The 20,824-nt window shown below is 53.6% G+C and overlaps 3 protein-coding genes across 8 annotated transcripts in view; all 3 read left to right on the forward strand.

Moving 5' to 3' along the window:
• The window catches only part of LOC117641381, a 160,359-nt gene extending 157,397 nt beyond the window's left edge, over positions 1-2,962 (forward strand). The window contains exon 11 of the mRNA XM_034378645.1: positions 62-2,962. Coding sequence (XP_034234536.1) covers positions 62-177 — 116 coding nt within the window. The 3' untranslated portion in view covers positions 178-2,962. The remainder of the gene's footprint in view (positions 1-61) is intronic.
• Positions 2,963-3,896: 934 nt separating this feature from the next.
• LOC117641060 (peroxidase-like) lies at positions 3,897-14,714 on the forward strand. 2 transcript variants are annotated; one of them, XM_034378162.1, is made up of 13 exons: positions 3,897-4,169; positions 10,276-10,387; positions 10,466-10,715; positions 10,840-11,072; positions 11,164-11,337; positions 11,467-11,663; positions 11,854-12,055; positions 12,431-12,628; positions 12,708-12,855; positions 12,927-13,083; positions 13,158-13,328; positions 13,397-13,701; positions 13,968-14,714. In XM_034378162.1, the coding sequence occupies exons 2-13, from the start codon at positions 10,291-10,293 to the stop codon at positions 14,044-14,046; spliced, it is 2,211 nt and encodes a 736-aa protein (XP_034234053.1). In that variant the 5' UTR covers positions 3,897-4,169; positions 10,276-10,290; the 3' UTR covers positions 14,047-14,714. The 2 variants fall into 2 exon arrangements, with proteins under 2 accessions (XP_034234053.1, XP_034234054.1); XM_034378163.1 differs by lacking the exon at positions 3,897-4,169 and adding an exon at positions 9,493-10,063.
• Positions 14,715-15,285: 571 nt separating this feature from the next.
• Positions 15,286-19,976, forward strand: LOC117641058. Of its 5 annotated transcripts, none has more exons than XM_034378159.1 (11): positions 15,286-15,434; positions 15,623-15,729; positions 15,816-15,988; positions 16,066-16,780; positions 16,876-17,208; positions 17,493-17,636; positions 17,711-18,244; positions 18,322-18,603; positions 18,729-18,875; positions 18,993-19,475; positions 19,603-19,976. In XM_034378159.1, the coding sequence occupies exons 2-11, from the start codon at positions 15,643-15,645 to the stop codon at positions 19,840-19,842; spliced, it is 3,138 nt and encodes a 1,045-aa protein (XP_034234050.1). In that variant the 5' UTR covers positions 15,286-15,434; positions 15,623-15,642; the 3' UTR covers positions 19,843-19,976. The 5 variants fall into 5 exon arrangements, with proteins under 5 accessions (XP_034234050.1, XP_034234051.1, XP_034234049.1 ...); XM_034378160.1 differs by having other exon boundaries at positions 15,410-15,551; XM_034378158.1 differs by lacking the exon at positions 15,286-15,434 and adding an exon at positions 15,447-15,490 and having other exon boundaries at positions 18,325-18,603.
• The last annotated feature ends 848 nt before the right edge of the window (positions 19,977-20,824 follow it).

The following is a 20,824-nucleotide window of genomic DNA, read 5'->3' on the forward strand; positions in this document are numbered from 1 at the left end:
TTTTCTTGCTCTATATTTTATCAGGCTGCCTGAAATATGCATTGTTTGGTTTTGTTTTCAGGTCAATGCGACAATTACGGTGTTGATGGTACAGATGGGGCAACCACAGCACAGCTGTCGGGTATCCTGATAACAGCTGCTTTGATTGCCATTGCGTCCCTCAGTGCCCTGAGATGATGAAGGCGATCCACCCATACTGCCGGCACTCCCACCTGTGAGCCACTTTACTATTAGAAAATGTTGAGTGGACTCTAGTGGTGTTGTGATATGATTTAGTGACTGACAAACAGCTGTCTCAGCAGGCACCATTTGTCTTTAACTATATTCAGCTGGTTGAGTATGGGGTCGATAATTATGCGATATTATCGCAGTTGTGAGGAAAAGGGCAGCTGGCAATTTGATTGCGCCACTGCATTTACAAACATTTATGTTGTATTGCATTAGTAAGCTTGTGTGTTTCCACATTTTTGCTCATAAAGTGAACTGTTATGTAAATTAACTCTAATTTTGACTTGAGCTAAGTGTTAGATATCACTTTCATTAAAGCCAAAAATTTGTCACTGTGAAAGTTACTTTTTATACCTATGTCCTATGCGTAATAGCAAGGGTTTTCTCTTCTACGTGTAAGAGGATCAGCAGTTGCTCCATTTGTAAATATTCTGGTTGACTCAAGCTAAAAGCTTGTTATTTCTTTTGATTGTTTGTTTTTGGGTTTGTTTGTTTTTTTTTTACAGATAGTACTATGAACTGAGTTACATTCCAAAGTATCTGTATTTAAAAGATTTTATTTGTGTGTGTTCAATTATTGTGGGAAGCTGTTTGAGCATTTTATGGTGAAATATCTAAAATTTCCCAACCTCGCCTACCACAAATAATTTTATTATTCTCTCTGTTCAATGCTTAGACTGCAGATTGATGACCAGGGAACAACCTTTGGCTGTCTCTATTGTTTGTGGAACACTACCTGGAAACAAGCCCCAGCTACAGCTTTTTGCCGAGCTTGCATAGCATGGTGCAGTGGATCACTCCACCCAATGTTTGGGATGTGAGAAAATCTCATTGCCCTGCAAAGCCATCAGCCTTAATGAGACCATAATGTTATTGTATTTTTAACGGTTTACAAAAATTCAAAATGTACATAAATCTAAATTGTATAATTGTATAGGTACAAACAGTATTTATATATGTGTAAATATATATCTACATATATCTATATATATTTTTACCCCAGTGGATCAGAATGAATGTGAAAGGGGGTTTGGGATATACTTCACTTGATATGAGAGAACCCTTCCCTTGCTTGTGTATTGATTTAAATATGTTGCTGGTGCTATCTACTTGTTCTGAAATTTTGTTGTTGATGTTCTCATTTCTATTAGATTATCACATTGTGATGCCTTGCTTGATTTCTGTGTTAAAGTGAGAGAGGTAAAGGGTGCACAATTACATTCACAATGTGCTCCTTGCTATTTAATGGGCTCTACATATTTGTTAGTAGAAACAAACACTCTGTCAAAGTCAAACTGCTCATCTATACCTCATACGGTTCAACAAGTAAAAAGAAATTAGAGTCGTTCCACAATTTTGTTTTGGTTGCTTATATTCTTGTTTTACCAACAGCCTTTCTTGTGATACTGAGTTGCTAACTTTACTTTAATTTATAGGTTTGGTTCTTTTTCTTGGCCATTCATGAAGGTAATCTTTTTTATTTAGGAATGAATCCATATCCATGTTTTTAGTAACTTATTTGTATTAAGCCTCAGATAGACATGAAAGATCCACCTAACACATCTTAAATACTTACTAAAAAAAAAAATGAATGAACTAGAAACCGTACGTTTCTGAAACAGGAAGTTAGTTTCTATCAGACATGGAAAAAGTTTAGTCACAAGTCTCACACAAGAGAACTTGTTTCATTTGGCAATCAATGGCTTGCCAATATGTGTTAAGTACCAAGTGCTACATTTCCATGAAATGCTTGACTGTGATCTCAAAATATGGTTTTTAAATTATAAATTAATTAGGAAATTTTTAAAATGATACTTAAAGTGTTTTACCACTCATCTTTGTGGATATTAGCTAAATGTATAATTGATTGTATTTGTAAAATGTTAGTTGTACCATACACCCTGAACAGTCCTCTAAAGATGATGTGGTGTTGCAAAGATCCATCATAATATAATACCTTCTTTATTTTCTATTGTTGTTTAACTCCTTCTGTTGCATAATGTTAAGATGATCAGTTCAAAATATAAAGTTTGCTCTTCATGCCAATACAACCTTTGTGTGTTGGTTGAATCCAAAGTGAAACAAAATGTTTTTAGATATACCTGTTTTCGTTTTTGCTTTTATTCCGCATGACAAAATGTATGTATCATAAACTTCGCACATAAGTTAAGCTTTTTTAAATAGCATAGAAGATTCCTTAGTATCCTCATGTTGTTATAGTCTTTAATTTGCTGTGATTTTGTACTGATAAAATTTGTAAGGCGTGTCATATTGCTGTTTTTTCTTGATGAGGCAGTTTGTTTCCGTTCTAGTTTTCACTTTCACAGTTTTCAAGTACATTAATAGAAGTACATCAGACATGATGTTGCTTGTAAGGAAATGCGGTCATATGCAGAAGAACAACTAAGCTGTCTCACCGCCATAAACTCAGGTGATTAACAACTTCAATGCCAGTTCGTCAGGGATTTTGGACTGAAAGAGATTATTTTGAATGGAGTCGTAGAGATGTTATCTTCCTATTGCAAGGGGATGAAAATAACATAGTGAACAAGCATGTTGAGAAATGGAAACGAAATCCTTTGACTGAATTTAGACATGGTAAAGTAAGATAATTTATTAAACAATGGCCAATGTTGGTGCAACTATGTTAAGAATTTTCTTCATTTACTGTAAACAGAAGGCAATTACTTGAGAGACTTATGATTCTTAATAAAAATAAAAATGTTTAAAAGTTCAAGAGCATTAAGTGATTTTCTTAAATAAAATCAGTTTAAGTTTAGGCGAGGCACACTCAGGTCTCGACATCTCTGGGTGCAAACACAGCGTCAACCCCGAGGGCCAAGAAAAAATTAAAAAGGCTCAAATTAGAGGTGTCATGGTCATCGCGCGCAGTGCACTGAAGATTCTTTCTAACACACTTTCCTGGTCACCAAGTTTATCAACACACTTGGGTGCCTGACTCGGGAAACTGAGAAGCAGGGAGAGCCGAAGCCTCCGGTCAAAGTACATACAGAGGGCATCGTGTCGCGCCTGGGCCGGAGGCACGCAAGCCACCGTCCCGTTTTCGTTTCGCCACTCTAGTTGCCTTGCAACAGGCTGTCGTTGTCGTTCGGCCACTGGCACCGTGTACGGTGGGTTGCCCAGCTCGCGGCGCTATGGCTGCGTGCGATGGGTTGCCTATCGCGCAGCTCCAGGCGCACTTCCGTTCGATCTACCGAGCGTCGTGTACAGTGGGTTGCCGTTCCCGTCCGGCGCTGCTGCACAGTGTGGTCGGTGTCCTGCCTCCACCGCCAAGCCACCGTGCCGCCCCCACCGGTCTTTGGCATTCCCTTCCCTGGCGGCCTGGCGCGGCGCAGCAGACTGATTTCGAGAATCGTTTTCGTCGTTCTGTCTCTCTCGCACTTATGAGGCGTCCCTGCGAGAGAGACAGAGCGACGAAAACGACTCATGTGCTGGTGCGCTGCTGGCCGTGCGCCACCCCCTGCTGGTGCGGGCCGAGGGCTTGGCGCTGCCATGGCGGTGCTTTGGGCATGCAGCCCAGGCAGGGACGGGCTGGGACGACACAGGCGCGCTGCTTGGCGCTGTCATGAGGCGCTGCGCGCTGCGCTGGCCCCGCCGTGCCCTGGCCGTGCCCGTGCCGCCCGCCGCCCGATGTGACTTGGCGGCGATCAGTCCGAGCCCACAGTCGCCGGCGACCGGTCGCATACCACGCCAAGCAAGCCAAGCCAGCGAACCAAGCCGGCCTAGGACGCGACACGACAGGCCGCACGACGGGCCGCGCGGCACGCGACTGCCACTCGGCGCAGTGTCCCGATTGTCCGGGTTCAGTCCCGCGAGTCCCCTAGCCTAGTCCCCGAGGCCGCGACGTGAAAGTGGTGGCAGTGAGCGGCGCGACGCGAAGAGAGGACCGCCGGCTCTTCCGCCAGGCCGCGCCCAGCCAGGTGAGTAAAGTGCAGGGCGACCAAGGAGGGAAGTCCTGCCCGGGCCTGGAACGCCTGGAACGCCTGGAACCTTGGAGGACCTTCGTGGACGGGACCCTGTTGGTTCTTCGCGGACCCTTATTCTCCAGTGCCACGATCAGACGATCAGACGCCGGACTGCAGTCTTTCAATGCTTTCGTCCGTCTGTCTGTCTGTCTGTCTGTCTGTCTGTCTGTCTGTCTGTCTGTCTGTCTGTCTGTCTGTCTGTCTGTCTGTCCGTCTGTCTGTCTGTCTCTCTTGAACCCTTACGGAACGACATGGAGAGCGCACTGTTCGGCTTGCTGGCCACGACCCGCAATTGATCCGCGAAGTCTTGATTCGGCCGCTGTCAACTGGCCGCTCTCAGGCCTCCCTCGGCTCGGCCACTGACACTTGCAATCGGCCGCTTGACAGATGTGCCTCTCGCGAAGTACACGGCGCGAAACGCGATACAACTACCAGCCCATGTGAATGATATCGGGGTTTCGCTTGCGAATGACACCAGTCTACTCGAAGGATGGCCGTGGCCGGGTCAATCAAAATTCCTCAAATTTGACGTCATTGACAAGCATTGCCCTTTAATTCCAAAATTGATACCTTTTTGACGATTGACGTCAGGTCACCATTGCCGAACGTCAGCGTGTTTCTTGTTGAGAGAGCACGACCCATGACGCATTTTTTTACCGGGAAACCTTGTAGAACACAGTCCAGCACCAAAACTACTATCTCTCGCTCCGAACGTCAACAAGCAAACCGCCGACGCCGGCAGTGCCAGACAGGCGAATTTCCTGCGAAGCACGGCTGCACTTATCACGGACCTGCCCTGCAGCCGCCACCCGCTCCGCCCCGCCCCTGCTGGCCCGCGTTCCTCCGTGACCCCGCGGCCCTCAGGCTGACGTGCTGACGCGGCTCGCTTATCGGCATCGGCTCGCGTTGCCTCACGCCTCTGCCCGCCTTGCCTTGCCACGCCACGCCACGCCACGCCAATATTCGCGAATATTCGTAGCGGACGGACGGCGGTCTTCGCTTCCGGGCGGCAGGGCCTGGCTCAACGGTCGTCTATCGCAAGCCGTCTTTGAGCCGCCCCCGCTGCGCAACCTCTGCCCCCGTGGCTTCGTCGGCGTGCCTCTATCGCACTTGGAGCGTGCCGGAGGGGTGCGGGTGCGAGAGAGGCAGGAGACTGTCAGACCGAAGCGCCGAATGGGGACAGCGTTATAATTGAAGCAACCGAGCGTGGCGCGGCGCGGCGCGGCGTGGCGCCTCACAAACAAAGCCCCGGCTTTATCTCGGGGTGCCATGACCTAGCCCAGCCCTCCAGCTGCCTGCAGCCTGCAGTGCAGTGCGCCTTGAACCGATGCAGCGGTGCAGCGATGCAGCGATGCAGCACCACCCCGACGGCCGCCCCGACGCCTCGCAGATCGCAGCGGGGACCGCCACCGCCACCACCGCCACGCCTCCGCGGCGACTCACGGCCGCGCCAAGGGCCAGCCAAGGCTGAGGGGGGCTCGTCGGACTGCCGGCGATGCCGCCCGCACTCCTCGCTGTCCCTCTCGCGCCTCACATGCATCCGAGCCGATCCGAGCGTTGGAGCGCCAAGTCGGGGCAGCGCGAGGCGCGAGGCGCGAGGCCGTTGGCCGCGTCCGCAGGCAATCCAGCCAGCCAGTGCCGCCAGCTGACCAGACAGATGACTGACGCGGTGTCCAGCACACTGATTCCGGAGAGTCGTTTCGTCGACGCCGTCTCTGTCGCACTCTTGGGGCGTCCCGAAGGGGTGCGAGAGAGACAGAGCGACCGAAACGGCTCTCCGGAGTCGCTCGTCAGCCACTCCAGCCGCGCCATCGGTGAGGGATCGTTGCCCTGCACCGCGCCACCGCACCCTGAGGGCCGCGGACCCAAAGGAGCCCGTGGACTCGGAGGACTCCGATGGCCGAGGGACGCCGACTTCAGGCAGTCTCTTAATTTCTCTAATCAAGTCGCGCCCGACCGAACCCATTGGCCTGGCTGGCCACAACGTCGAATTGTTGTTTATGGTGGCAGCCTTGTGCTTAATAGGTCCTGGGGAGTCCTGGGGAGGGGAAGCACGCCACTGGGGCCTGGCCGGGCAAGCGCGATCACGTAAACTCACACACTCTCTCTCTCACACACACACACGCAAGCACACACGCACACACTCACACACACTCGCACTCACTCACTTACTCACACACACACACACACACATCACTTCCATGCAGGAGCCGCACCCGATGCTCGCTATTTCAGTGATAAGGAGGGCCTGCTCGCTCGAGCCGGGTTGCCGCTTTGCCGTGCAGTTGGCCCTAGCTTGGCTGGGGTGCGCAGGACGCGCGCGGTGGAATTTTCCGCCGTTTGTTTCATTTTCTTTGCCCCTTTTTGCCGCCGACCCGTAATGCCGGCACTCGCAGCTGGCTCATTCTGCGCACTGCTCTCGTCGCTCCGTCTCTCTCGCACTCACGGGGCGTCTCGCGAGGACGCGACAGAGACGGCGGCTGTGCTCGGAGTCAGCCTGCAGGTGGCGCTGCCTCGTCGCTCCCCGTCCGTGTTGACGACTCCGACGTCCGACGACTCGGCGGCGTCTCGCACCTCTCCCCGTATCCCTGCAGGCGACGCGCTGACATCCGCCTGCGCAGAATATTGTAAACAAGCTGGACCGTTCCGCGGCTAATGAGTGCTTTGTGTGTAACGGGCCGCTGAAACGGAGACAGCATGCGAGCCCTCCCCCTCCCCCCGCGCGTCTTTGCGAGCAAGAGAACCCCTCTCTTCCGGGACGCGCCTCTCCTCGGGCAGACGACAGAAGAGCAGCTCTGTCTCCCTCGCACCCATTATGGCGAACCCCATGAGTGCGACAGAGACAGAACGACCAAACGACTCATCTGACCCGCTCGGCAGACGACAGACTGCTCGTTGACGAAGACGGGTGATTCTTCAATTCGCGCGGCGTGGCCGAGGGCGTGGCGGTGACGGATGGACGGAGCGGCCGCGAGGCGGCGGGGCCCTCGGTGTCCGCGTGTCGGCGCGTCCCGGACGAGCAGCGCGCCGTCGTGGGTGGAGGCTTGGAGGGCTTGGATCATGCACAGCATATGCACAGTGCATCGGCGCGTTATCGGCGCCGTATCGCCCCATGCGTTTCTGTCTTCTCGCCTCGCTGCTCCGGTTATCGCTCTTGGCCCGTGACGCCGTGACGTCTTCCAGGCCCCCGAGACCACCAAGACTGCGACCACGTCGTGGGCGAGGCGGGCGTGCCGCGCGCTCTGCCGCCAAAGCGGCACGGACACCAAAAGCACGCTGGCGACAGCATTCTTGTAGCAAACGGGATTAAGGTGCATGCACCTGCCGCATGAGTCTCTAGCGCCTGCGAGGTAGGCCACTGGCTCGCACTGCAACACACTAGTGTGGAGACGGTGGCCTACGTCACCCCTGTCATCCTCACAGGGGCGAGGTAGGCCACCGTCTCCACACCGGTGGGTTGCGGTGCGAGCCAGTGGCCTACCTCGCAGGCGCTACAAGCTCTGTAAGCTGCGAACAAGCGGTGCTCTCGGAGGACATGACATATGACATGATGGCAGCTACCATGAACCCGCGCGATGAAACAGGGCTCTTGTGGCCGCAAAATTGTGGCCCAAACCCGGCGCAACTGGAGGTGCGTCACGACGGCACGGAGTCCCCCGAGCTGGCGAAGGTCCCTAGCAACCCGCATGCGGCAGGGGGAAGGGGGAAGGAAGGGGGATACTCGCGCCGAAAGACCGGCACGGACCGGCAGCGACAAGGCGCCGGCACCTAGCGCATCTGCGGGTGCGTAGTGCGGCGTAGTGCGCAGAGCCGCGGCAGGCCGATAGATACGTCGCGATACAACCTGCAGGAGCCAGCAGCACGCCCCACGCCCCCTGCCTAAGGCCCTGCCTGCCTGCCTGCCCCACCTCCGCCGAGCGCCCGCATCGGCCTGGGCCCAGGGCTGCCCAGGGCCCAACGGCGGCATCGGGCCATCCAGCGACTAGCCCACAGCCGCGCCGGGCCGCGCCGGCCGCGGACGAGTCGAGCTGCGTGCAGCCGGGCCAGGCCACTGGCGGCGGTGCGTGGTGCGGAGCCGAGCCGGGCCGAGGACCCGCGGGGCTTCAGGGCTTTAGTGCAGCGCGACACGGCCATCGCGGGGAGTGGGCGGGCGGGGCGGGGCGGGGCGGGGTGGGTCGGCTGAGGCGGGGCGAAACGAAGCGAATGGAAGAGAGTGAGGCACAATGTAGATTGTTGTGGGTCGTGAGCGCGCTCACGTGAGTTCAATCGGCGCGCCATTATGCCATGCAGGCGGCGGGGCGGGGCTGGGCGGAAGGCTTGCCGCCGAGGAAAGCCTCCAAGTGCAGGGCTGCTCACCTGCAGTGGTCAGCATGAACCTCCCGAGGCGTGCGTCGCCGCAGCCCGCTGCTGTCGGACGCAGCCAAGTCCATCAGCCTCGCCTCGGCCCTCGGCGGGTAATGAAAACGCCTCGCCGAACGCGCTGCCCGCCGCTCGCTGGGTCCTTGGCGCGCCTTGGCGGCAACTTCAGCAGGATGTGACCTCTTGGCGCTGCTTGGCGCTGTTTGGCGCAGCGAGGCGCGGATCGAGTAAACGAAAGAGGGAGACAGAAAAGGGGGAAGAGGGGGGACGGAGAGAGAGGTCGGAAGGACGCGGCGCTTGACTGCTTGACGCGGGGAGGCGCGAGGCCGGACGCGTGCAGGACGTCGTGGAGGTCCTGGCGGTCCAGGCGGGGCGCGGCGGTTCAGTTCCTCGACCTTCCTGGCCGCGCTGGGGGCACGGCGGCACGGCGGCACGGCACACAGCGCCCGGTTTGTTGCTCCCCGAAGACTGGCGGCATTCGCGCTTCGCGCGGCCTCCCATCTCAGGCCCAGGGCGTGCCGCGGGGCCGCGGCGGGGGCGCGGTTTGCAACGGGTAGCTTCCGCGCTCCCAAATGCACCACTTCATCGCGCCGGCCCGGCAGCCGGGCCCGGGGCGGGACTTTTCCATGGAAACTGCCGCGGGGCCTCAAAGGACCTGCCGAGAGTCCTGGACAAGGACCTCCGATCAGAAGATGCCGCGAGCAGGGCGTCGGCGATAGCGCGCAGCGCAACGCAGGCCGCAGGGCCGGTGAGTCACCTCCAGTCACCTCCCCGCCGGCGTGCCGGCCGCACCGGCCATGCCGGTCGTGCCCTGCTCCGCGCTCCGCGCCTCGCGCTTCGCCTCACGCCGCGCCTCGCCGGCGTGTTTACTTTGGAGAGCCGCTCCGAAAACGAAACGAAACGACCGCCACTGTTGTTGTCGTCGCGTCGCCCGGTGCGCACGTCGCGGCGGCCGCGGCACGTCGTCCGACTCGCGGCGTGTCCTCTCGCGACTCTCTCCGCTCCGAATCGTCGCCTCGTTGAGCGTCGGCGTGTGCTTAGCGTGCCTCCGGGCACACCGGCGGCTTAGCTGCACTCATCGAAAGCGAGTTGTTGTTTGGGCGACGCGGCGGCGACCGTTCCAGGAAGTGGACGCTCAGCAGATATTCTGTCACCGCCGACTTCCTCGATGAGTGTGGCGGTCATCGCGGCGTCATCTGGAGCGCTGTGCCTGGCTGTGCCCGCGGCCGCGCTGCCCGTGACGCGCAGTGACGCGCTGGAGTGATGCTCACCGTGTTCGCCTCCGCCTCGTGTTTACACCTTGTCGCCGCGCTCGCGCCGTTCGCGCCGTTCGCGCCTCCAGCACCGGTGCCCGGCCGCTATTTTTAACCCTGCGCATTTTACTTGAGCGCGGCAAAAAACACGCACCGGTTCTAAAAACATAGCTGCCTCTCGTCCCAGGGCCGACTCGACTTGACACACGCATAAAGATAGGCGGGGAAAAGGAAGAGGTAAATGGAGCAATGGATGGAGTTGGCCGCGGCGCCGCGGCTCGTGAACCGGTTTGGTTCTCGGTCTGGCGACGGGAGCTGCCTTCGCTTCGCGTTCACGTGTCGAAGGCGTGCGCCTCGGTGTGCGCCGGGCGAGCCGCGAGCATTGCAGTGGCGCGGCGTCGTCGATGACACCAGCATGACACCACCGATGACGTCCTCACTGCTCGCAGGGCTGCTGGACCACCATGGCCACCACGGCGCCGCGCGGAGGGCGCCCCGCCGCCGCCCTGCTGGTGCTGCTCGCGGTGTGCTGCACGTCGGAGTCGGCGCGCGTCGGCTATGGTGAGGAAGGAGCGCCGTGCCGCGAGGGAAAGCAGTGTCTGTCTTTGTCCTTCTTGACGCGCTCCGTTTGTGCCTCAGAGTCGCTGTCGCTGCCGCGGGTCAAGCCTGCGGACTTGAACGCCAGCGCGGCGTTCGGCCGCGACACCGTGGCGCGCCTGGCGCGGCTGGAGTCGTCCCTCGAGGGCGCCGGCGTGCACATGCGCCTCGGCACCTCCATCCACGGCCAGTTCATCGAGTCCATGCCGGAGCAGCGCGCGCTGGAGCAGGGCAGGGAGGCCCTGGCCGCCGTCAAGGCCGCCCTCTACCTGTCGCAGCATCACTGTCAGAGGTGGGTGCCGAGGGGCGCGGTGCGGAGCGGACCGCCAGGGCGGCCATTCACCGCCAGGGGGCAAGTCCTGCCCGCCGACCCGCCGACCGCCGACCACACACACGGCTCACGCCGACTGTTGCAGGTACGGCGTGGACCAGCTCAAGTGCGCGCGCTGGCTGAGCAGCCAGAAGCTGGGCTCCACGCCGCTGGGCGCGGCGTGCTCCGAGGCGCGCGCCCCGCCCGACGCGCACTGCCCGGAGCAGGCCAAGTACCGCAGCCTGGACGGCTCCTGCAACCACGTCGACCGCACGGCGTGGACCTGGGGCCAGGCCTTCAGCTCCTACCGCCGACTGCTGTTCCCCGAGTACCAGGACGGTGAGTTGCAGTCGAGCTAGCCAGGGTGTTAAAGCTCCTTTTGCCTTCTTTTTCGGCAACACCGCTCATCGCTTCATCTCTCTGGGCGCAGGCATCCACCTGCCGCGCGGCCCCAAGAAGGGCATCGCGCTGCCCTCGGCCCGCCAGGTGTCCGTGGCCATCGCCAGGGACAGGGACCTCCCGGACCGCTCGCTCACGCTGGCCATGATGCAGTGGACCCAGTTCGTGGAGCACGACCTGTCGCACACGCCCACGTCCAAGATGAGTAAGTCGGAGCCACTGTCTCTCTCGCACTCGTGTCCCGTGTGCGGGTGCGAGGGAGACGGCGAGAGCACGCTGTGTGCAATGAGAGTGCGATGAGAGCCCTCCCTTGACCGCTGTCGGCCTGTGACAGTGAACACGGGCACGCCGCTGACGTGCTGCCGGCCGGACTCGACGCCGCTGCAGCCGCGCCACGCGCACCCGCTGTGCCAGCCCATCGTCATCCCCCAGCAGGACCCCTTCTACGCGCCGCACCGCGCGCGCTGCATGTCCTACATCCGCTCCCTGCACGCCTTCCGGCCGGACTGCAGCTTCGGCCCCGCGGAGCAGGTTCGTGGTTCGAGCGAGCACTCATCCGGATGGTGGTGGTTGGAAGGGCGTCAATTGTCCTCTGACCCTAGAAAGAAAGTCGAAAGGCCTGGAAGTTCTACGAAAAAATTGCTCCTTGCCACCCCACCCCCCGCCTCTGGGTCCGAATCCTCCTGGACGTCCCTTTCTAGTGTGCCTGTCTGTCTCGCAGATGAACCAGGCGTCGCACTTCCTGGACGGGTCGCAGCTGTACGGCACGTCGGTGCGCAGGGACCGGTCGCTGCGTCTGTTCGCGCGCGGCAAGCTCCTCCTCGCCAACCAGAACGGCCACGGCAGGCCGTACCTGCCGCCCGCCGACGAGCCGCGCGACCGCTGCCAAGTCAGCTCCGCCTCGGCGGCCTGCTACAAGTCGGGTGAGTCGCCGCCGTCGCCAGCGTGAGCCTCACCCCGACCGTTTGGCGTTTGACCCCCAAAGTGTCTAAAAAAACGACAAAGACAGAGCCCAAGCGAGTCGTTTCCCTCTCTTTTTTAAGAAATATCGGGCGCGAGTGTGTTTTAGAACGAGACCCAAATGTGATTCATGTCCAAGGCTAACAGCGCGTGCCTTCGACGAAAAGTATATTTAGTATAACACGCTGCGCGCCCCACCCCCTCTCCCATGGGCCCGTGGCCGCGGGCCAAGTACAGAGCTTAAGCACGGAGAGCGCAGTGGAAAAAATATTTTGCCTGGCGGCTTTTTCGGGCTTGTTGCGCGCCGGTATTTGAACTCCGGACCTCGGCATGCTCAGGTGACGTCCGCGCCAACACCCACCCCCACCTGACCGCCATGCACACGCTGTGGGCGCGCGAACACAACCGGGTGGCCGAGGAGCTGTCCGAGCTGAACCCGCAGTGGGACGACGAGACCGTGTTCCAGGAGGCGCGGCGCGTCGTCATCGCCGAGATGCAGCACATCACCTACGACCAGTGGATGCCCAGCTTGCTGGGTGAGCACGCCGCCCCGTCCGACCGCACCGCCTCCCCAAAGCGCTCCGTTTAATTGTCGTTCATGTCGTTGTTTTCCAGGAGCGCGGTTCGCCCAGAAGGTTGGCCTGATGGCCGGCAGCGGCGCGCTGCTCAACTCCTTCCGCGAGAGCGAGGACCCCAGCGTGAGCAACGCGTTCGCCACGGCGGGGCTCAAGTTCGGGCTGTCCATGATGCAGGGCAGGATACAGTGAGTACAGTGTGCCAACGCCGCAAAAAGGCCTGCGGAGCGGAGGGGATTTGAACCCGGGGACTGCGCAGGCTGTACGACGAGAAGCGGCACGCCAACGCGTCGCTGCTGCTGCGGGACCACTTCAACAAGCCCAACGTCCTGGAGAGCACCGCGGCGCTGGACGGCCTGGTGCGCGGCCTGGCCACGCAGTCCAGCCAGCAGGTGGACGTCTTCCTGGTCGAGGATGTAAGCATCGTCACAGGGGGATCCGCGTCTGCGAACGCACACCAGACTTTTAACCTGCAATCCTTCGGCCGCAGCTCACCAACATGATGTTCCGCGACTCGAGCGACCGGGGCGTGGACGCGCTCAGCCTGGCCATCCAGCGGGGCCGCGACCACGGCCTGCCCGGCTACAACCAGTACCGCAAGCTGTGCGGCCTGCCCGCCGCCGCCTCCTTCGACGAGTTCGCCGACGTGATGCCGAGACAGGTGAGTGTCGTCGCGAGCGTGCCGCCGCAGCAGGCCGATGAAGCCCTGACCGCCCTCCTCGGCCGCAGACGGCGCAGCGGCTCAGCACGGTGTACGCGCACCCCGACGACGTGGACGTGCTGGTGGGCGGCATGGCGGAGCTGCCCTGGGACGGCGCGCTGGTGGGGCCCACGCTGCGCTACATCATCAGCGAGCAGCTGCTGCGCACGCGGCGCGCCGACCGCTACTTCTACGACAACGCGGACCAGCCCTACCCCTTCAGCCCGGAGCAGCTCCGCGAGATCCGCAAGGCGTCCCTGGCGCGCATCTTCTGCGACGACGCCAACGAGGTCGCCACCATGCAGCCCCAGGCCTTCGCCGTGCCCTCGCCAGGGTGAGTGCTGGCGGCGGCGTTTTCTTTGAGTTCCGGAAGAGAAGTATACAGGATAAGAAAAGTACACCCCCTGTGACCTACTCCTCCAAAGAGCTCGAGACAGGGATTTATCATTTATTGAAGTAGCTGGTCGAGGGGCGGCTCAAAGTCACAGCATCAGCTCCATAAGGGTTTACGTTTCTTATCCCGTACTCTTCTTCACTCCTACCGGCCCGGCTGAGAGATACGCAGAAACCTGATGCTGATGGTGTCGTTTCGTCCCGCAGCAACCGACTGACATCCTGCGCCAACGAGGACGCCATCCCCCGAGTGGACCTGACCGTGTGGCGGGAGAACACCGTCTAGTGCACGGCGGACGAAGGACGCCGTCACGACGCGCCCCTCTCGCCACCATCACGGGGCCGTGGAGCCCAAGGCCGCGAAGGACGCGGGGGCGCCCCGTACTTGTACTTACAGCCCAGTGAAGTCTCAGCACCGCGTGCGCCACGTGGCCCACGCTCTCGCCGCGGCACGCTGCGCGAGGGAAGCACGTGGGCCAGTCCTCGCCGAGCCACTGATAGGCATGCCGAGACACTCCTAGTATTAAGCGACTGGCATGCCTCCCGAGGCCGGCGGTGTCCTCCGCCACTGGAAGTCGGAAGTGCGTTCGATGCCCAGCGAGCGCGCGCGACATTGTGCCGCAACTGCCGGCCGGTGTTTCCGGAATGTGATGTGTGGTCGTCGTCTCGCCGCTTGGTTGGACCGACCGCGGGCCGGGCCGGCCGGGTCGGCCGGGCCGAGCAACATCCCTCAGGACCCTCAAGTTGACGCCGTGTGAGGCCTTTACAGTAGACAGTATACAGCGACTGTAGCAGACTGACGCCTCTGTGGCACACATGCATACTACACCCCATAGATTTATGTATATTATTTTATACCATGTTATTTATACGTATTATTCCCTAGGAACAACGAGATAGTACAAATATAGGAGATATATTTACCTGAAATAAATTAATTGTTTCACCATCAAACGCTCGCGTCTGTTTTTATTCAAAATCTAACCCGTGATACAATGTACCCCACTCTCCCTTAGGCAACATGTGTGTCAAAAACGCCTGAAATCTTGCACATTCTTGAACATTCACACAATCATTGTACACAAAATTTTACAGTGAGTCACCCTTCGGACAAACCGATCTGCTGAGTGGCTCTGGACACATGACGCATGCAGTTCGCGGTCCGGCCTGCATTCCAGCGTTGAGAAGAGATAGCGAGGGGGAGGGGGGGGGGAGGCAGCCCTAAAGAGCCCACCCAGCACGTTCTGTCATTTCAGCGCCGGATGTGAAACGAGTGGCCTCGGAAGAAGGGCCTCAAGTGGCCGCAAGACTGGGCAACACCCCGACCCCTCCACTCCACTCCACTCCACTCTCTGAAGGACCAGTCGAAGACAGTCCAGGTCTTTTCTCACGGTTGAGTCGCATGAGTTGTGCAGAGCGAGCGACGAGAACCCCTTGATTCGCTTTCTTCTGGATCACTTTGACCAGTGGCAGACAGGAAAGTGCACTGTAGAGCGGCGTGGTCCAGTGGCCGTGGAGTGGAGGCTGCGGCGCGGCAGCGGCATGGCGGGAAGGCGAGAGCGGGAAGGCAGAGGAACCTGTCCTGGTATGAGAAATTCAGGGCGTTTGTGATGTAGTTGTTTACAGGTTTCTGCCTGCTCAAATGGTGAAATAGAAATCCATGCTGCCTGCCAGGTGAGAGTTACTTCGGGAGTGTGTTATTACTTTCATCACGGATTCGACTGATATGTGTAAGGCAGTAATTGTGTGCTGACTTATTGCCACTGAGGTGCTCTGCAGTCGAACGTTGAGGTTATCTCTCAAACCTGTTTGCTTTCGTGAGGTATTATTCTGTTTCTGATAGCTTGAAAATTATTGTCCAGGTTACCACCAGCCTAACACCATGGATGTTTTGCCTCAGGACCCCAGTGAACAAACTGTTACGTTTTTTGACGTTTCATTCACTTGCCCTATTGCTGGTTGCCACAAGGTCAGTTCCTTTAAAAAAAAAAGTTAGTTTAATATTGTTATGGGTTGTCATTATTACATTTTTTTAAAATAAATGTGTGATTCCAGGAGTTTACCAAGACAAAAACCTATCGAAGTCATAGAGTTAAAGCTCATGGACTTCCACGCTTTAACTGTATTGTGTGTAAAGCACCATTTGACACACATCCAGAGCTAATCAAACACATGTACCTAGAAAATCATGTTGTTGCATGTACATTATGTAACCTTAAATTCAGAAGGTATGTATCTAGGTTCATAGGATACATGCTGCTTTCTTAATTGCTTTTTTGATTGATAAAACAAATATTCTTTACAGACCAGGAGAGGCTACTTCCCACTATAATCAAAAGCACAAACAGTTTACTTGTGGGGATTGTTCTCTTAACATTAGAGGAGAAATAGATCTTAAAGCTCATCTTCAGTTCCACAATCAGGAAAGAAGTCCCTTCAATGCTGCTGCATTTGTAGAGGTGGCAATCAGTCCTTTCTCCTCCGATCTCCCTAGTGAGATACAACTAATGCAAGATGATTCAAGAGATCTGAGCGGTTCAGTTTATTTCCCTATTGATTTAGATGATGATTCAAATGTGCCCCCGGACTCTACAACTCAAATCCCTTCAACCATTTCTAAAGCTCTGATGCAGACAGCAGATTCATCAACAATGGCTTGCTCAGACACTGATACTGCTGACACAGAATCATGTTCAGACTCAGAGATTGCTCCAAGTAAGACTTCGAGTCAAGAGATTGAAGACTGTCGGGGATCCTCAGAGTCTCCTCTAGAAACTGCCCAAACCAAGACTTCCAGCTTTGATGCTGGAGACAGTACTGCGTCCTCAGTGCCCGCTGTAGAGACTAACGCAACTAAGACTTCAAGCTTTGAGGCAGGAAACAGTCAAGGCTCTTCTGAGTCTTCTGCAGAGGCTGTGGTCTTTGGCCCTGGAGCTTCCGAACTGTTCAATGGGAATAGTGTAGATCAACTTACTGTAACTAGTGATTCTCCTCAACTCTTATCTTTGGCAAACAAGGAGGTAACAGTACTCAACTTCTTTTTATTTTATTTTACCATTTAATTTATTGTAGCAATGTTATTTATCTTATAAATATTTTCTCTTTCATGTTTCAGGATGATGGCATGGAGTGGATTGGCCACAATGTGGATATGTACCAATCAATGTCAGAGAAACACAAGAAAACATACAGATACAATTGTAGCAAATGCTCTTGTACCTTTAAGAATAAGGACATTCTAAGAAGACATTTGAATATCCACGACTTTATATGCAAAGTCTGTTTCTTAAGATTCAACTCTTTAGGAGAATACAAAAATCATTTGAAGGAACAACATTCAAAACTACGAACATATCCTTGTTCTAATTGTGGCCACAGCTTGCAGGGACTAAAAAGTCTGATGGTTCATGAAATGATACACAGACTTAATTTGGCATTTAAGCGTGAGGTGTGTTATGATACTTATTTTGATAACTGTTAAAAGTATGCAAGGGAACTCACTTACACCGAATTTTTCAATGCTCTAATTGGGAAAGTTCTCTAGTTTACATCCCCTCCCCCTTTCTTCTCTACCACCAAAAAATAGTTAAAAAAATTTCTAATTATTTTAAGGCATGAATTTAACATTTGAGGTTCAATGTAAATAGGTTTCGCTGCATATATTGGTAATAATTTACAAATTTTGTCTTGTCTTGTGTGTCAGTAATTTTTGTTGTCTCTTTTAAAATTTAGGCTGAGGATGCACTGCAGTTAGATTTGCTTCACAGAACACTGAAGTCTTATGAGTGTAAGTTCTGTAAAGAACGGATTGAAGGTTTTTCCAAATTTGTGAGACACGCAGTTTGGCATAATTGGGAGTCCATGTGGAGTACCTATGTAAGTTAATTGGTAGGTGAAACTTAGTTCTCTTACCCTGAGTATTATTATGAGTAACCTGAAATCTTTTGCAGGTGGCAGGTCGAATTTTTAAAGGAACATTCACTGAGGATGAGGCTAACAAATTTGGGAGAGAAGTAGAAGAGAAACTAGGAATGAAATGGAGAGATTGTTGTAATAAAAAAGTTAAAATATTGGAAAGTTCTGCCATAACTCAGGCAGTGAAGCAGACTAATACAACTGATAAAACAGATTCTGATAATGTGGTAGATGTATCAAATGAGTCAGAAATTCCTGAGACAGCCATGCATACTGATGAAACAGAAGCCAAATCTGATACAACTGTAGAAATTAGTCTTTCGATTGATGACTGGATGGACTACTGGAATTCATATCTTGGCATTGATGAATCTTCACCCTCTTGGGTAAAGCCTTTTGTAAAGAACCTCCAAATGCAATGGAAATCATTCAAAACTGACCAACTAGGTTGCCTTTATAAACAGATGGATCAGATTGGTATGTTGTTACTTGCTCAAAAAAATGGCACATCTTCAGTTGGCCCAACTGTGTCAATAGAAAGATTACCCCCATGCTTCATTGATTCAAAGGTAATGTTGAGTGACTGTTAAGGTTTACTCATCAACTTTTAAACTCAACATCTCACTGTTTTTCTCTGGTTCTTCAGCAGGAAATGCATAACTCTTCTGTTAAAAATTTGATAAGAAGAACACATAGCAAAGTGACCACTCCTACTTCAAATGCAGTTTGTATGGATACCCTTTCCACCCTTAAGTCACAAAAAACAACTTTCAGTCCCACTGAAGACTGTCCTGGCCCTGCTTCAGTCAAGAGGGCACGGAGCTTTGCACCCAAACAGTTAGGGATTGTTAAAAAAGACCTACTTAAAAAGCGCACTGATAGAGCCATTAATTCCTTCTTGAAATGTTTGGTCTCTGAAAAGGCCCAGGTGAGTGAGTCTAAGGTCCTAAATATGTGGTATACCTACTCATTTTGATATAACAACTCTCTTGCATTTTATTCTATTCGATATTGTAGTGATATTAATGTTTGTTTTAATAAATGTTCTTGTAGGTTTGGAAACCCCCATCAGCTCGAGAAGGCTCAAAAGATAAAATGATTGCTTGTGCAAGTTCCAAACGCCATTCACAGCTAGATACATGTGAGAAGTTGGGTGATCCAAAGACTCAAACCACTTGTGGTTCACCTATTTCAGCAAAGGTACTTATCCTTGAAATGTCAAGTTTAGGAGGAATGAGTCAGAGTAAGGAAAGAACCTGTGCCTTTGATGCCTTCCCTACAAACTTTTAACAAACCTGGTATTACTTTTTCTTTTAGGAATGCAGATCTGGATTGATGAGGCCATTAGTCGTCCTCTCGAGATTAGATTGGATAAAACCAGTGATTGGAGTTCAAAAGAAGGTAGAACCAACTTACCAAGTTGGAAAGATATCAAAACCAGTGGTCCAAGTTGAAAAGATGCCGGAAGCTGTGATCCAACTTGAAAAGATGCCGGAAGCTGTGATCCAACTTGAAAAGATGCCGGAAGCTGTGATCCAAGTTGATAAGATGCCAGAAGTCGTGATCCCAGTTGAAAAGATGCCGGAAGCTGTGATCCCAGTTGAAAAGATGCCGGAAGCTGTGATCCAAGTTGAAAAGATGCCGGAACCAGTAATCAGAGTTAAAAAGACATCGGAAGCAGCAATTCGAGTTGCTAAGATGTCAGAACCAGTAATCAGGGTAGAAAAGATGACAGAACCAGTGCTCAGAGTTAAGAAGATGGTAGAGCCAGTGATCCCAGTTAAGAAGATTACTAATGCTGTAGGTTTAAAATTTAATTTATGACCAAATAATCAGAAACAATTAAGTTTCTGCTTTATTGGAGACTAGTTTCAAACCTATAATTTAAAAGACTTTTTATCTTGTTTTGCATCTCTCTAATTTCTAGGCTTTACCCTGCAACACATCTGACTTCCTTCAAATGGTGGCATGGACCCAGATAGAGATTGGCTGCGAAAAGGTGCCCGATTGGGCAATGTCATTAATTGACATTGTCTATAAAAGCTCCCAACCAGAAGACAACAAATTGCTCAAGATGTATCAAATAAGGGATCTCATTAAAATAGAGCACGGTGAAAATGGAAGTAAAGTACAAAGGCCAGTGGTCAAGCTTATGCGCTTGCGTTGATTACATTTGTCTGGAAATTGTGACTTATCAAAGTTACCAAGTCAAATTTAGGTTTTATGCAAGTGACCTTTTTTTTCTTTCATAAGTACCAATTTGTATGTTTTGAAAAATAAAAAAGTATCAAGACAAATGTTTATTTTTGTGTTTTTCAACCAAACTTCTTGAAATGAAGGAACACTCCAGAGTGGAAGGATTTCATTTGTAGTATTAGTGTAAGTGTTACGGCTAACGTCGTCCTTATCCAGTTTTGTGGTTAATGTCGGATGCCATTCTAATTGTGCGGACAAGGACAACTCGAGCCCGCTAGGGTAGTCAATATCCAAAGGAGGGTGGCTAAAGTGTCCGGCGGGCGGGTGCATAGGGTGGCATTGTTCAAACCGTTACCGCGGTCGCGCGCAAAAATTTAGAAACCAAAGAAAAATTTAAAAACAACTCAAAATCATTAGAAAAACGGGAGGAGGGGAGTCATGAGCGAAACAAGTAGCGAATTTAGTGGCGAGGTGCCAGTACCGGATGAGGGGCAGGAACTGGAGAGTCAAGGGCCGTCCCGATTCCTGAGAGTACAAGATGTATCAATGAAGAAATCAGAGGCTTTGCGTAAAATGGCAACAAAAGGATCCATCTTTGAGGGACAAGGATTCCAAAAATGAAACTGTGCAGGGCACTGCGACACAAACCGATGTGGACGCAAAAGGCTGAACCAACTATGCGAGAGCAAATGCCACAACAATAGAAACTGCAAAAATAAATGACTCCCCTCCCCCACATGTGTCTCACTTTGTTCACCATGCAGTGGCTGCTAATGTGGTCCGTAGCCGGCTAGGTCGTCCTTATCCGGCACTCGTTGGCTGATGATGGCCGGACCCTGGATAAGAACGACTTTAGCCGGCTAAGGACGACATTGGCCGGGTACCCGTCATTAGCGTTTCCCACAAAGAATTATCATGATATTTACAATTTACTTATAATTAAAATTGGATGG

The sequence above is a fragment of the Thrips palmi genome, unplaced genomic scaffold (assembly GCF_012932325.1).
Source record: "Thrips palmi isolate BJ-2018 unplaced genomic scaffold, TpBJ-2018v1 HiC_scaffold_15, whole genome shotgun sequence".
Classification (NCBI taxonomy): Eukaryota; Metazoa; Arthropoda; class Insecta; order Thysanoptera; family Thripidae; genus Thrips; species Thrips palmi.